General features: G+C 44.0%; 1 protein-coding gene across 1 annotated transcript in view; it reads right to left on the bottom strand.

Annotated features, from left to right (window-relative positions):
* LOC147688749 (uncharacterized) overlaps positions 1–16,413 on the bottom strand; it is a 207,982-nt gene that overhangs the window by 186,076 nt on the left and 5,493 nt on the right. The window contains exon 2 of the mRNA XM_086941657.1: positions 8,441–9,167. Within this exon, the coding sequence (XP_086797783.1) occupies positions 8,441–9,167 (727 nt within the window). The remainder of the gene's footprint in view (positions 1–8,440; positions 9,168–16,413) is intronic.

Here is a 16,413-nt window from a genome sequence, read left to right as displayed (position 1 = left end):
TAAAATTCCTACATACATAGCATTTAAGGAATCGCAAATTTGCGATTCCCTAAATGCTATGGAAAAATAAGGAATCGCACAAGTTTGCGATTCCTTATTTTGGGAATGTTTCATACATTCCAAAACGTGCAAAACGGCCGTTTGCGATTCGCAAAGGCCGAAATTCTGCGAATTTCGGCCTTTGCGATTCAAAAACGGCTTGATACATATGGCCCTTAGTCTCTTATGGGCACTGAATTTTCGCAAGAGACCCATGTTCGGCACTTTAAGGAAAATCAATACAGCAAAGTCATTCTTATCAATAAACAACCAACATTAGTGCTACCGGGGTATGTGCCCTAACAATCTCCATAGTGCATAAGCCTATTGCCAATCTATCGAAGCTGACACATATATGCAGTGCAGTGTTTCAAATCTTGCCATTATAAATTTGGCTTTAACTCTGCACTAACTCACACCACTACTCTATAAAATGTATAGTATTACCAAAACTAGAACAGGGAGGAACTCGTGGAGTTTCACTCCGCGGAATTCTGCGTGCAGGTGGAGTATTGCTTGGCCACTCCTAACTGTAGGCGTATGCGCTGAAGGGACCTACGGGCGAGAGCATGAGATGGCAGGTATAAGAAAGGCCTTGAGGCTGTTCCAGGAAAGGACTCGGTGCTGTTTGAAACTTGTCCAAATCTGCAGGACCAAGTTTGCCCCATCTTTAAAGTGGTTGGTCCTTAATTGGAGCCCGGTACAACTGTTAAAGGCCATGGGGCATAACGCAGGCCCCCGCAGTGCATTTGGGTCACCACCCTTCAAGGAGGCCCCAAGTAATCTAAAGCTTATGGATGTCTGCAAATTATGGAGTCGCTGAGGCCCCTTACTACATACTGCTGGGGGCCCATCATCTTACATTATGCCACTCTGGCTGCCAAAGCCAGGCTCAATCCCCACCCACCCACACATACCTGAACGCATCCTATGCTGATATAAAATGCTGCACACTTCAAGTCCTGCACATCATGTGAGTCTTACAACAGGGAGCACAGAGGCGTTGGTAACCAGTCTAACTTTTCACACTGTTCCAACCGAGTCTCAACCCTGGTCATTTTTTACTTTAGAGTAGACATCTACATTTACCAATAACCACCAAACCTTTTCATTTGTGCATACTTTGATATACGGATCTCGGGTAGGGATTGGATCAGAGTTCAGAGAATGAAGCAGAAGCTGCTTGCACCGCAGACCAGGAGCCAATGCGTTGGCAGACCTTGTCTGTAAGCGCGTGCTAGCTGCATGCCCACTACTTGCTTTATACTAGCCATACTCTTTGTCTACACACAATATATCCTCTAGGCTCAATAGATTACAAACCTCATTCTCTCTCTCGTCTATGGCCCACGAGAGAGGCAGGTTTTCTATTCATCTCTGCAGAGCATACACGTAGTAGCATTTAAGGCAGCACAAGTGCGCCTGATCACTCTGAGCACCCAGTTGAGGTCTGTGCTCTTACAGACGGAATACACGCTTTAGCGAGTATGGCAGAATGAGTACGCCTGATCTCAGTGAACACCTTGATGAGGTCGGTGCCCTGAGAGGACTTAGTGAATAGATGTACTGGAACATTTTGTCATCTCTGAACACAGTGGTCAGAAGTAATCCTTTTGATATTGTTTCTCGCAACGGAGGTTCATCTTCGTATTGCGCCCTCACATGAATACATGGATTTGATTTGTGACTTCTGATGCTTGAAGTTGTTCAAGGCGGAATGAATACATGGTGTCCCCTCCTTCGCTTTAATTGTCTGTGAACGACAAACAGCACTTTGAGGCGCTCAACCATAATTATACGGCAGCACACATTATTTCTAGTCCTGATGAAGACCCCATACTGATGATTAACAATCTCACGCTGCATTTGAGGGGTCGAAACGTCGACGTATATGACAAATCAAACGTCTTAGTCCATCTAAGCCAAGAAATTGTGGAATCAAGTTTCTACGTTTAATATAGGACTGTCTCATATAAATTTGACGTTGATGGAAAAATATTTATATGTGATCATTGTGTGTCTACTTTATTGTTGTGTGATTTTTGTATGTAACAATTTAGACACTGCATTTGTATTGTGTTCTTGTATATTGATTTTGAAAATAAGTGTATGTGTGTATACATGTTATGCCTTGAATATACATGAATTTCATGATTTGTTCACTCGTAGTTATTTAGTTAAACTGGGAGAATCTAGTTTGTTATTTCTTCATTGAATGAACATTTCCCCGGCTGGTGGGTTTGATTGAAGTATTGATATTTTCAGGATATAGGTAGCAGAACCATTGTTCGTATACTGCAACTATCCCCAGGTTCTGTACAGTACTAGGTAACCCCATTGATATTAATTAAATCACTTTTCAGCCACAGAAAAACGCAACACAAGGCCTTAAGCTGTCTTGTGTTACCCTACATCGGGTAGACATTAAATGAGTGGAACATGGACTCTCAATGCACTCACCCAGGTATTTTGATGCAAACCCAGATTTACTTAAGTGGGTACACCTGGTTTTGACGCAAAATTGTCCACCTGCCCTTTATTTTCCCTTATGACTTCCTCTTTCCATGTGTGCTGTCGCTAGTACCTCAGCCACCCTTGCACCATGGTGCAAAAGGGCCTACATTGGCACTAGGCTGCCTGAATTACATTTGTGCAAGGAGAGAGAAGAGGTGCGCCATATCTTAGTAGATATGGTGCATTTGTTGCGTTGAGTAAAAAGTTAGCAGGCGCAGCTGGTACAGGTAAGAGCGGTAGGTTTGGGGCGAGGCTCCACCTCTCTTATCTGTACCAGCCACACCTGAAGGCAAGTAAATTCAGTTCCAAGTGCATGCCACGTGCACACCTCAACAGCCCTTTTGGAGGCACTTTTGCACACACAATTAATGCTGAAAACTCCGGTGCTATGTCCCAGCATACACTGAAAAATGCATTTCTGCTCACGTGTTTTTTGGACAATCATGGCCTTCCTCACCTTCTCTGGATGACTTAAGGCTCAATATATGGATTCTGCTCCATAAATGTCAGCAGAATGGGGCAATATGTTGACTTACGTTTACGCAGGCTACAACCACCTTCAAATGAATTTTGTATGTCGATGACAAAACCCCAAAAGCCATTTGTACCTGACTGCATTAACATTTGTGTTAGTACTACCATACCTTTTAAGGGTTTCATTTACATAGTGTGAGGTTTATAATCCTGTCAGTTCTATGCGGTTTCTAAGCAAATATTCTAGTGAACCCAATGTCTCTGCTGCCACTGTATAATTCAATAGGGCACTTATCCTTTTTGGCGCTGCAGCATACATGAGTTGTAGGATGAGCTGAGCACAGTGTAACTGTTTCTGACAACACAGACGTGCTTGCAAAGTGCCTGCAGCTGGTTACATTCAAGCCGCTAGGTCTGGTACTACTTATGTTTTCAAAGTTATGCGAGCGGCGGCAATGTAATAGCACTAACTTGAGCCAGTTATATTGTACATACCATCAAGGATTACGTCTAATTGAATTCTACTTGAAAAGACTGGTATAACTGAATCTGATGAGTTAAAAATAGATTCCGATTTTGCGGAATTATCAATAATTTCGGGTTATGAGGTATTATTCCTGAGCACAGAGTTAAGTACCGACCTAAGCATGAGGGCAACTCAGACTTATTATTTTTTAAAGGCATACTGCAGACTGTTGAACATAGCATTTTGAAACGAGCATTGGCAAAGCCAATAGGTCAGGCCTTGGCTAGCTGGTTCGATGGTGACATCTCTCTTTACATTTTCTGGCAAGCACATACTACAAAAGAAAAACAAACATGCTGCCTAATTGTGGTGGCCCTATGCTTGCGATGCAAATTGTAAATTTAAAAAACATTAACCATCCGCTGTAATTTTTATAGAAGAGTACGAGTACTTCCTAGCAAACAGATGTACCTCGAAAATATATGCAAACTCTATTTAGTATTAATGAACATCACAGGAAAATATGATTCTTATTGGTGCAAAGACATTTACAATTGACTTTGGATTACTGCAGGGGTGACTAAAAAAGTAAGAAAAAGGATAAAAAATGGAAAGAAAGAAATTGATAGCAAAGTGTTCTCTAACAGCCCTTACAATGAAGTGCACTTCTTTTAATGGATGTACACATGTGATGAGGTTAAATGCTACTAGTCACAGTGCAAGAGAGCCAATGACTTGAGTTGGTTCACTCATTGTCCTATGCTCTATGCTGTGGTGAGCAAATGTGAAAGACAGCTGAAAACACCACTGGATGAAGAACGCTGACCCAAAGTCTGCCTAGGTATGTATACAAGTACATATTTTTATGTATGGATACTTTTACAAGGTACATACATACATGTGCAGTAACGTGCAGAAAGTCTATTCTTGCCTAGCTATCTCTACCTTCATGGTAGTTTGTAGGTGAAATTCTGGTCAAGATAATTTGACAGCACGGTATTTAAGCTGGATGTTCTGGTAGTCTATGCTCCAGGACAAAGTCATGATGACTTATTTTTGCATCTTTTTTAGCCACACTTTTAAGATAAGAGTTTATCTCTAGAACTCAAGTTTTTAATGTATTTCTTCATCTATTCCCCGCCTCGGCGGGTCTTGGGCTAAAAAATTCCACGGACCTGATAATTCTCGCCTCGGTGCCTATTCCAATCATGGAGTACCACTCTGCAACTCTGGGCAATAGCTTGCTTAATCTCCACAACGGCCCCCACAATGCTAAGAATGCCTGGCCTCCACCTTGGGGGTGCCCAGGAGTGGACGCCTCACAGGAAAAGCCAGGATGGGTTCCACAGCGGTATTCGTACAAGCGCCTTGAGACCCTTGCGGGTGAGTAGTGCGCTATACAAGTATCAATTTATCTACTATTTATTTATTTATTTATTTTTATTTGAAAAGATTTATAGAGCGCGAACAAGACCCAAAAAGGTATCAGAGAGCTGTACAGAGTTAGCACCAGCAAGTATACAAAACAAGGTAAGTGAAGTTACAATCTGTGGGAAAACATTCAAAATTAAAGAGTATAGTGTTTCGCAGGTGCCATAGAGCGCTCATAGTAAAACATCATACAATAGACGCGACCAAGATGTGCGATGATCCACAAAAAGTTTAAGTAGAAATAAGGAACTAACAGAATCAAAACAGTCCTATGCAGTTAAAAGAGCTATCTTCGACTTGAACAAAAAGAGGGAAAACACATAGAACGGAATATCAGTGAAAATAATTCTAAGTTTTTGTTCTTGACTAAACACACAAGCATAATCAATGTGTTAACATTTGTTCATTAGTAGCCTTTTGGCCAATTTTTTTAAGGAGGTCGTGGATGGATTGGATCTGATCTTGGATGGCAGATTAGATTCTCGGAGCAAGACCAGTGAACGCACGGTTGTATGATTTTTTTCTTTTTGAATCTTGGAGGTTTCAAAAAAAGGGTGGATGTACTTCTGAGGTTCCGGCTGGAGCCCAATAGCTCAAGTTTATTTGCAAGGTAGTATGGAGTATTGTGGTGAATGGCTTTATGCGTCAGACAAGCTACCTTGAGTCGTATTCTCGCTTCAATGGATAACCAATTTACCTGCAGCAAGTCGGGTGAAATGTGATCAAATTTTCTCGAGCCCATTAAAAATCTGGCCGATGCATTCAAGGTAGCTCTGAGTGGGGCCAAGCTAGCTTTGGGAAGTCCTGCTAGGGTCACCGGCCCATATTCCAGTCTAGGGATAATCAGAGATTGAACTGCCTGACTTAGATTTTAGGGGGTGTGAATGGTTTGATTTTCTTCAGTATGTTGAGTTGGAAATTGGCACCCCTAGTAGTAGCACTGATGTGAGCTTGCATATTTAGGTGTTTATCCAAGGTGATACCTAAGAATTTGGCAGAGTCTACAACATGAGGTGTACAGTTCAGAGCAGTTAGGCGTTTAATCCAGTCAAGGGTAGAAGTGGAGGGATTAGGTGGGGTGATCAAAAGAAATTCCGCTTTGAGCATATTTAGTAGGAGATGTTTCTGAGCTAACCATTGTTGAGTTTGGGCAAGTGCAGCATTTAAAGTTTTCATGTCCTCTTGCGAGGAGATCTTCAGGTACAATTACGTATCATCCACGTACATGTGGTACTGAATGTTTGCTCTGTTCAGAATGACTGCCAGAGGCTCCATAAACAGGTTAAAGAGAGTGAGTGATAGCGTAGAACCTTGGGTCACTCCGATCAGGACAGGGGTATTGGCAGCGAGGGCATGATTAACTTTGGCCCTTTGCGTGCAGTTGTGAAGGAAGGAAGCAAACCAGTTTAAGACTGGGCCCAAAAATCCCATCCCATATTGTAGGAGATCGATCAGGTATTCATGCTTTATGGTAGCGAAGACTGAGGACAAGTCTAGAAGGATCAGGCGACAAGGGATATTTTGGTCAAGGGCTGTCACGGCGTCATCAAGAATGTGAACTACCTGCTGTTAATAACTCCCACAACTAAAGGGATTAACCTCACTCACAAAGATAGCATGTACAACCAAAACACAACTCTGTCTCATGTTTTCTTTGCTTCACTACACGCATAATCTCAGCCTCGCGTTTGTGGCTACACAACAAGAGCAATTCCTGCTGGCCTGCCACACAAAACACAAATTCCTTCCCCATCCTCTACCAACCAAACACAATGAATAGAGGAGGCACTTACCATTTACACCCAAAGATAAGATAGTTGGGGCCTTTCACCCCCCACAATGGATGCATGTTCCATATACATGGATAGTGTGTATATACGCAAAACCAGACTCATTTGATGCCCATCTACAGTTCACCGCACGCATGCAAGTTTACTACATGACCAGAGCACCCATGCGGCCCTCATCCACAACACCAAAAGTCTTCCCAAACAGACTGCAATATGGCCCCATACATTACTGACCGGACAGTGAAAGGAGGACACGCTTACATGTCCTAGCAAAAGCACTTTAGGGCCTGGCGAGGGGTAGGAGATGCCATGCCTATGTACTATGCAATGGATTTGACTTGGATTTGAATGCCATCTTCAACAGTAATGAAATATCAAATTAAAAATGACTGCTATCTTAAGACTTTACCTTTTGGATCAGTGATTTATACACACACCAAGAAAAATTCTGCCGACTAACTGACACAGATTGAACACTGCAGGACAATTTATAACTTGTATTTGAATGCTCTTATACTATAAACAGATATCCGAGCGGGGATATTGGTATGCTGTTGTATCTTCCTACAGTGAAAGTGAAGTGTAGATTTCCTGTTGCGGGTTGTCAGTCATTGTAGCCCCTTTGCTCCTGCTGGGTGTTTTTAAACTGATATTTAAAAATAATTTCCGTTTAATAACAAATATATCATAACATTATTTGCGGTACCACCTCACAAGTAACTTAAAAATGTTTCATTGATTGATTTATTTATTTGTCAATTTATTTAAAAGAGGTTTAATTCTTTTTTTAGGCGTGGGTTTTTGCAACAATTAGGTTTATTTGTCGTAGTTATATACAATGTCTGTATTACAGTTCTTAGTACTTTCCAAGAGGATGTTCTGAATCTTTCAGAAGTATTTAATGACGTTTTGATGGAGGATGCCATAATACCTTCAAAACATTTTCTGAATTCAGTGGTTGAGGGCAACATTATGTGAGGCTATTGATTGACCCATAAACTGGAGTGAGGCAAACCGAACTCCGGCTGGATGTTCGTGCAAGGACATTAAAATTCCAAAAATCCACTTCTAGATACATCCATAGCTTGCCCAGAGTGGAAGCTTTGGTTAGGGATACACATGAACTTTGGCACAAAAGTGGACAGTTTTTTGGGGGAGGGGCAAAGAGAGTAGAATTCTAAATATATTGCTGCTAAATTGACAGTAATAAACTGACCCATGCTTACACCGAAATACAAATATTTTTCGGTAATCTAGATAGTCTACAGAGTAAATAATGGTCGCCAATAACAACGCGCAATCCATAAACAGTGAGGATCCATATTTATCTAAATAGATACAAACGGATTCTTAAAGAAAAACGAGTTCTTCCCATTGAAAACAAGAAATCACTCAAGGCTGGTAGGCCTAGTTCAAAGTTCTGAAGCAAACTACTTTAAAGGTGCCATCTTTTGAAACCGTTTCCGTCTAAACATATGACTAGTTTTCAAGGGTGACCTTCAATTCATCTGGAAAGCAACCACTTAGGGTGCATTCCCGATGCCCTCCAGTGGAAACGTATGGTTTATAACCAAATCATGGCAAAGCAAGGCATGTTAGCGCCCAATAGTGAGTTATGGACTCCACCACCATCTTCGACATTGATCTGTAATGCAAAATGAGCAGACCTAGGTAGGAAGACAGCACGCTACTGCCGGCCTTCTCATCTTAAGTGCTCTCCACATACCTGGTTTGATGTCGCAGGTGAGCTGCACCCCAAGTGCTGCGCCTCCGAAGTCCGCACCCGGGTAGGTGAAATCTGTGACATCTCCAATAAACTGTGCCGCACGGTCTGCCACACGAACCATGGTGGGCGAATCCGCAGCTGGACACCCTTCACCGACACAGGGTACCAACCTGGGCCTTGGCTTCAACCGAATCCTGAGGGGCAGCCTGCACTCAATACCCCTGCATTCCTGGCTAATGTTGCTGCTCGGTCTAGTGGGGCAATCTGCTCCCACACATGCTGCCTCTTTGGGGGATGCAGCTTGGCGAATTGGTTCGGAGTGTGGTGCCGGCTGTAGAGGTGGGCTCAAAGCTTGGACCACTGATGTCTGCTGCTGGCTGTAGCTGTTGCTTGCAGAGACCCGGCCTTCTGGGAGTGATGCCTGCTGGTGGGGCACACCCTGTGCCCCTCTAAATTGGTGGCCAAGCGCTGAGGTGCTTCCGGAGCTGGGCTGCACATGGAAGGACCGGGACGGCCTGCTTGCTCGCCCCCCTGGGCAGCGTCCTCCTGCACACTGGTGCCGAGGTTGTTGCGGCTCGTTCTCCCCCTCAGAACTTGAGCAGGACAGACCACGGCAAACATCCACGGATGAGTTACCCGGTGATAGCAGCAGGGTCCAGAGCAGTAACACCCCAAACACACGTAAGCGGCAGCAGGGCGTACACATCCCATGCCCCAGCAACTCCATCTGAAAAAGACAAAAGGGTAAATCACAAACAGCACTGCGATGACCAACACAGATCTCATTCACAATGTTATGGGTATACAAGGATTGCGCACTGTAACAAGCAGGATGGTGCAAATTACAACAGGCACTCACAGTAATCTATAACTCCAGAACATTGTGTCTGTCTCGAGTTATGCCAGAAAACTTGACACTTTTGCTGTGACTATGAGTTCCCCCTTAAATTACGACCTATGGGTAAACCCATGGTCGGCATTTGGAGGTAGTCAGGGGTTGCAGTTGTTAGCTCTAGCTTGCTCTCTGCTACTCCTGGCACTTCCTTTGAAAATGGGGTGCCTTCTTTTAGGCCGGGGTTGCAAAGAAAGTTCCAGGAGTAGCAGGAAGCAAGCTAGAGGTCACAGCTGCGACCCCTGACTACCTCAAAATGATATCCAAGTGTAAACCCTGTTACTCATGGGTCGGAGTTTGAAAGTATTTAACACAATTGATAAGTATCAGATGAGTTAAATATCTCAACCTTCATTACATGTTGGCAGGTCAAACCTGCTGGAGTTCAAAGGGAAGACTCACACGGTATTTAGCGTACCAGGCGGTTTGGGTGGATTAAACACCAACATCCGCTTGTTATTCCCTCGAAACTCGTATTAGGTGCTATTTATCTCACCTGATAAATAAAGATCCCCACAGAATCGTTATTTACCAGGTGCGATAAATAGCACCTATAGTTGTAATCATGCCCTAGGGTGTTAAATCTTCATGAGATTCAATATTTTATAACCTACTCAGATACTAATCGCCATGTGCAAATTTTTCTTTTCTCAAAGCCAGCTTCCATAAGGCCTTCTTTCTAATCTTTGTCTGTGTTGTTTTCAGCTTTCCAAACTACAGTAATCTAACACAGTTTTTCCAACTATCCTGTAAATCAAAATCCTCTACTGCAAATTAAGGAGTTTGTGCCTTGCCATCAGTTGTACTTACACTGTGAGATCATCTCTACTTTAGTTCTTTTTGTCTAATTACATAATCTGTATTCTGCTTCTCAATTTCTGCTGGCTTCCCTCTCCAAACAGCTAGCCTCGACTCCAGGCTAGTATCCTTACCAGCAATAAAAACGTATGATTTCTACACCTTAATTTTATTTTTATGTTTGGCTAATAATCCATCTGTGCCAGCAGAGTCAAAGTATTGAATTGGTATTGCAGGTTTGAAAACTGGCTACATTATAAGAAAATAAATGTACATATATGTGTCACTTCTCAGTCTGTTTAAAAAAAAAGGTGCTGTATGAAACAGTGCACATTGGTGTAATTTTGGTGTAGTGACTGTTTTGTATGAAATAGATCAAATGTCGTTATTTGGTGGGAGCCACTCGTTATTCCCAAAATTAGACTATGCACTTATACAATTATTCTCCTTATTCTGTGCCAAAAACTGTTGAGTTTGTGGCCAAGCGTTATGTATGCTGCATTGGCATGGGAGCACGGTAGCCCCTGATCACTATTACCTAAAGCGGTTCAGTGCTTTGTCCACTAGTTTTGCGGTTTCTACAATCAGCTTCCTCAGCCCTTCCACCACCAACGCTATGACATGGCCAGCACTGAATGCCTTTTATCACTTTTTTTCCCTTTAAGACGTGTTACACAGCAGTCCCCGCTGATATACTATCTTAAAACAGTGCAGTGAGTTTGTGGGGAGCAAGTAACACAAGTGCGGGGGTGCATACAGAAGGGACAGCGGCAGGAGGGAGGGGGTTGGTGTGGGGAACACAATGGACAGCTGGAGTTGGGTTGGGAGTAGGGGAAACACAACAGACAGTGGGTGGAAGGCGGAGTGAGAGAGAGGGACTACAGACACATGCATGTGCAAAAGTCAACAAGCACTGGAAAAGCTAATAGGTTTTGCCTATGCTAGAGCTATTGACTTTGGCAATATGTTTTAGCCATGTTGTACACCAGCATGGCTGCTGTTCAGCGTGGCTAAAAGTTAGTAGTGCAAAGGAGAGTGGCGTGTCATAAAGTGGAGTAGAATGATATGTTATGGACTGAGGTGGAGTGGCATAGAGTGGTGTAGAGTAGAATTGAGTGGCGTGGAGTAAAGTGGGGTGTCATGGAGTCAAGTGGAGTGGTGTAGGGTGTTGTTGAGTGTTGTGGAGACAGTAGCGTGTTGCAGAATGGAAGGGCATCGAGTGGAGTAGAGCTGAGTGGAGTAGAGTGTCACAGTGGAGTAGAGCCGTAGGGTGGAGTGGCATAGAACAGAGTGGAGTGGCATAGAGGGTGTTAAGTGGAGTAGAGTGTTGTAGAGAAGAATAGAATATAGTGAAGTAGATTGTCGGAGAGTGGAGAGGCTTAGAGTAGAGTAGAGTAGTGTAGTGTAGGAGAGTGGAATGGCATAGAATGGAGTTGAGTGCTGTAGAGTTGAGTGGCGTAGAGTAGAGTGGAGTGATGTAGAGAGAAGAAGAGGAGCAGAGTGGAGTAGTGTGTCATAGAATATAGTGCGGTAAAATGGCATGGAGTAGCATAGAGGGGGTTGCATAGAACTTCATAAAGTGGGATAGTGTTGTGAAGAGCAGAAAGTGGAATACAGTGTTGTAGAGTGTAGTGGCATAGATTGGAGCAGAGTGGAGCATAATGGAGCAGAGTGTCCCAGAGTTGAGTAGAGATTAATGGAGGAGAGTGGCGTAGAGAGGAGTAGAGTGGACTAGAGTGAAGTGGCAAAAAGTACAGTGGTCCAGAGTAGACTGACGTAGACTGCATTGGTTTTCAGTAACTAGGTGTAGAGTGCATTGGCATAGAGTTCTGTGATGTAGAGTAGAGTGGCATAGCATGGTACAGAGTAGATTGCACAGGGTACCAACCTGGGCCTTGGCTTCAACCTTATCCTGAGGGGCAGCCTACACTCAATACCCCTGCATTCCTGGCTAATGTTGCTGCTAAGGTCTAGCGGGGCAATATGCTCCCACACACGCTGCCTCTATGGGGGATACAGCTTGGCGAATTGATTCAGAGTGTGCTGCCGGCTGTAGAGGTGGGCTCAAAGCTTGGACCACGGGTGTCTGCTGCTGGCTGTAGCGGATGCTTGCAGAGGCCCGGCCTTCTGGGAGTGATGCCTGCTGGTGGGGCACACCCTGCGCCCCTCTAAATTGGTGGCCAAGCCCTGAGCTGCTTCCGGAGCTGGGCTGCACACTCAATACCCCTGCAACCTACAGTGGAGTGGTGTAGCGTAGTCTTGTTTCAGAGAAGAGTGAAGTGCGGTAGAGTGAAATGGTGCAGGCTAGAGTGGAGCGGTGCAGTGTAGAGTGCAGAGGTTTAGAGTGCCGTAGTGTGCAGTGGTATAGAGTGCAGTGGCGTTTAGTGAAGTGGTGTAGAATACATTAGAATGGTGTCAAATGATACATAGTGTAGTTGTGTATATTGTTGTGGCATAGAGTGCAGTACAGTGGCATAGTGTTGATTGGTGCAGAGTCGAGTGCTGTGTTGTAGAGCAGAGTTAAGTTGAGTTTAATTGCTGAGAGTGCAGCCTTGTAGAGTAGAGTGTCAAAGAGTGCAGTAGCATAGAGTGCAGTGGTGCAGTGTAGAGTGGTGCAGGGTAGAGTGGTGCAGAGTAGAAGGGTGCTGTGGCATACAGTACAGTGGTGTATAGTGCAGTGGTGTGGTGTGCAGTGGTGTAGAATACATTAGAGTGATGTGGAGTGATGTGGACTGCAGTAGCTTAAAGTATTGTGGAACAGAGTGCAGTAGAGTGACATAGTGCTGAGTGGTGCAGAGTAGAGTACAGTGGCATACAGTACAGTGGCATATAATGCATTGGCATAGAGTAGAGAGGTGCAAAGCAGAGTGGTGCACTGTAGAGAGGTGCAGAGAGCTGCGGCGTGGGGCACAGTGATGAAGAGTAGAACAGAGTGGCAGTAAGTGCAGTGATATAGAGAGCAATGGTGTAGAGTGGCATAGAGCGCAGTGTTGCAGAGTATAGTGATGTGGAGTGCAGTTGTGGAGAGTAGATTGGTGTAGAGTGCAATGGCATACAGTGCATTGGTTTTGAATAAAGTGGTGTAGAGCGCATGTAGGGGTGCAGAGTAGAGACCAGTGGTACATAGTAAAATGGAGTGGCACTGAGTGGAGTGGTGCATAGTGCAGTGGCATAGAGTAGATTGTTTCAGAGTAGAGTGGAGTGGTGCACAATAGAGTACATTGATGTAGAGTACAGTGGCATAGAGTGCAGAGTATATTGGAGTGCTATAGAGTAGATTGGCATAGAGTGCAAATGGCATAGAGTGAAGTGGTACAGAGTAGAGTGCACTGGCATAGAGTGCAGTGCCACAGAGTGCAGTTTTGCAGAGTAGAAAGGCATAGAGTGAAGTGGTTCGGAATGGAGGGGTGTAGAGTGCAGTGGCGAAGAATTCAGTGGTGCATAGTAGAGCAGAATGGTGTAGAATACAAAAGCATAGAGTGAAGTAGCATACAGCGGACTGGTGCAGAATAAATCAGTGATGCAGTGGGAAGTGGCGTAGAGTGCAGTGAAGTGGCATAGTGTGGAGTGGTGCAGAGTAGAGTAGAGTAGGGTAAAGTGAAGTATACATGGTATGGTGGTAAACTTCCATTACAGACAACATATTTTCATTTGAAATTACCATTACATTTACACAGACATATAGTTTTACTGCACACAAACAATAATATGTGGAAATGTCATCAACTAGTGTACTCATTTATTTTGAATGTGTTAAAATATTTGTTTCCACTTCGCTTCAGAATTACCAAAAAATATGCTTAGTTTGTGCTTTTTTAATTCTGATATATTCTGGAATATCTGCACAGTTAATTTACAGATATCTAAATTTTTTTTGTGCTAGGAAAAAGTATCATAGTACAGCCTTCCTGAAGCACGCCCCCAAGAGACTGCGTGATTGTCACATAAATCCTCTCACTTTGAAGTAAGAAAAAGAAATGTAAACACCAAGCTCCCTGGAAGACAGAGACTGGCATGTGACCCCTGTCTCTCAATGCACTGCAAATGTGACAAGATAAAAACAAGATTTAAAGGCCTGTTTACAGAAATCCAATACTGGTGGAAGAATACAGTAAATAGGATTGAGCAACGGAAAGAGCAAACTCAAGCCGGACAGCCTAAAACAAATAAAGCCGGAAAATAAAAAGCAAACAAATGTTAGTTACAAAGCCAATGGTAAACAATGGGCAGAATGCATTCCCAGGGAAGCTCTCCGAGTGTCTCCAAGATGTTGTTAGAAAACCAGACAGCTGTGCTGTCTGGTAGGCTTCGACCTAAAAAGAGTACCTGCAGGAGCCTGTGCCAGTGGAAGAATACTGATGGCAGACAGGAAGCAGTACTCGGTCCATGACCACGGCAACGAGACACAGATAAACCACAGGAGGAGGCCAAGGCAAAGAGAAGGCTCTGATCAATAAAAAGCAAGTAAACGCCAATGGTAAGTAATGGCTGGGCTCAGCCCGTTTCAAGATATATATTGTTTACAAGAGTTTCACAAGCACAGGAAAAACCTCATTAGCTTCCTCTGTAGCCACAGTAGGATGTCTTGCAGAGGAAACCTCCAGAAAGGAGTCATGGATTGATGACTCAGTAAAATGTTCTATTTTTTCTGGGGCTGTCTGAGTTGTGTGCTCTGCGGATGGCAGGATTCACTCTCAGATAGTCAGTTCAGTGGGTTGGTGTGCCTGCTGTGCTGGATTCAGCCATGCCTGCAGCTTGTATGTCCAGGATTGGACTGCGACAGAAAATAGGCCCCGGAATCAAAATAAAAGTGCCTCCCACTAGCGAATCAGATAGCTAAATAAGTGGCCCACATTCTCCAAATCAGGGACTTTTTAAACTTGTAAAGACAAGCTGTACACGTGTTTTGCAAATTGTGGGAAATTGCATGCCTTTGTGCTTGCTACAGGCAATGTTTGTGGTAATATCAGCAAAATCAACAGTATAACTCTGGCTAGCAAACCATAAAACAGGCCTACAAACAGCCTAACAATGACTCACACACTGACCTTTCAGACCAGCCCTTCTGGCAATTCATATTTCCCTATAGGCCAGTCCAACCCTGTATGGGCCTCTGTGACTATGTCACTGTTTTCCCCATATGTCCAACTGCCCTTCAAACCCTTCTCATGTAGAAACCTATTCCCTAATGATGGCCCTTCAGCCAGAGGCTGGCTGCCTTCATTCCTTAAAGTTCTTGGTGAACCTCTCTATACCTCCAAGTGTCACCAACTCGCTCTTTGACTTTGGGCCCACGAAGGAGGCACACACTACACTGCCTACCCAGCCCCACATGTGACCTTCTCCTTTGTCACATACATCCAGGGCTAGGCCTTTGTCCACAGGGCCCGAATGGTGAAACCAAAGTTTCCCCCCCACCTGAGTTCTACTCCACTGACCTCTACTTTTTCCGACCCTTAATCTGAGCTTCTCCCAGTGTCACCTACATTGTCCATAAAAGGTTTTCTGTCATTGGATTGAGTGGCACTGGCCTTTAAATGACTACCTTTCTTTCGGATGCATATTAGATGGCCTTCCTTTCACCTACTTGACCCTACTTTATGTTAATTTCATTGTTTTAGCAGGTAAGATCTTAGTTTCACAACAACCTATGTGAAGTGTGTTGACAAATGGGTGAGAAGAGGAAGGATGAGTAGATTTATTGATGAGGTGAGCTGGGGCGGTGGCTGCTTGCAGAGACAATGATTAAACCTTTTCATTGGAGCCAGTCTCCCAGGCCAGAGTGAGACAACTGAGTGACATGCATGCAGACAGCTCCCTGCGCACCTCTAAATGTCAGGGCCTAAGGCCTGAGTCCAGCTCTCCCATGCCAAAGTTCCACCCTGCACTGCATCTATGGATCACCTTTACTCTGCCCAACACCCAGGAGGTACACCTATTCCTGACCATCCTCCACCAGTAGAATAACAATTCGTCTGTCACTCAACTCTACAGTTTGTCCTCACTTTACATCCCAAGTCCTCTGGAAAGTCTTCCTCTCCCGACTCTCGCTCACTCGCTCATGGGCTGGCTCACTCACTCCATCCCCACTTCCTATCTCAAGGTACTGCAAGGGCATTGTTAGCATTTACGTCTTTGTTTATTTATATATGTAGTTTTATATGGCACAGACATTACCCAAAGGTGTTAGAGCATTTTCAAAGAGCACTTAAGCATTAAGTAGGGTACATATATCACTTAGTTATAAATAATGCAGCGCATAAAGAGCGCAGAGGCAAGTCTG

This window comes from Lissotriton vulgaris, chromosome 10, assembly GCF_964263255.1.
Source record: "Lissotriton vulgaris chromosome 10, aLisVul1.2, whole genome shotgun sequence".
Lineage (NCBI taxonomy): Eukaryota > Metazoa > Chordata > Amphibia > Caudata > Salamandridae > Lissotriton > Lissotriton vulgaris.
Note: the sequence above shows the minus strand (reverse complement) of the source record. Positions and strands in the feature narration are given on the sequence as shown.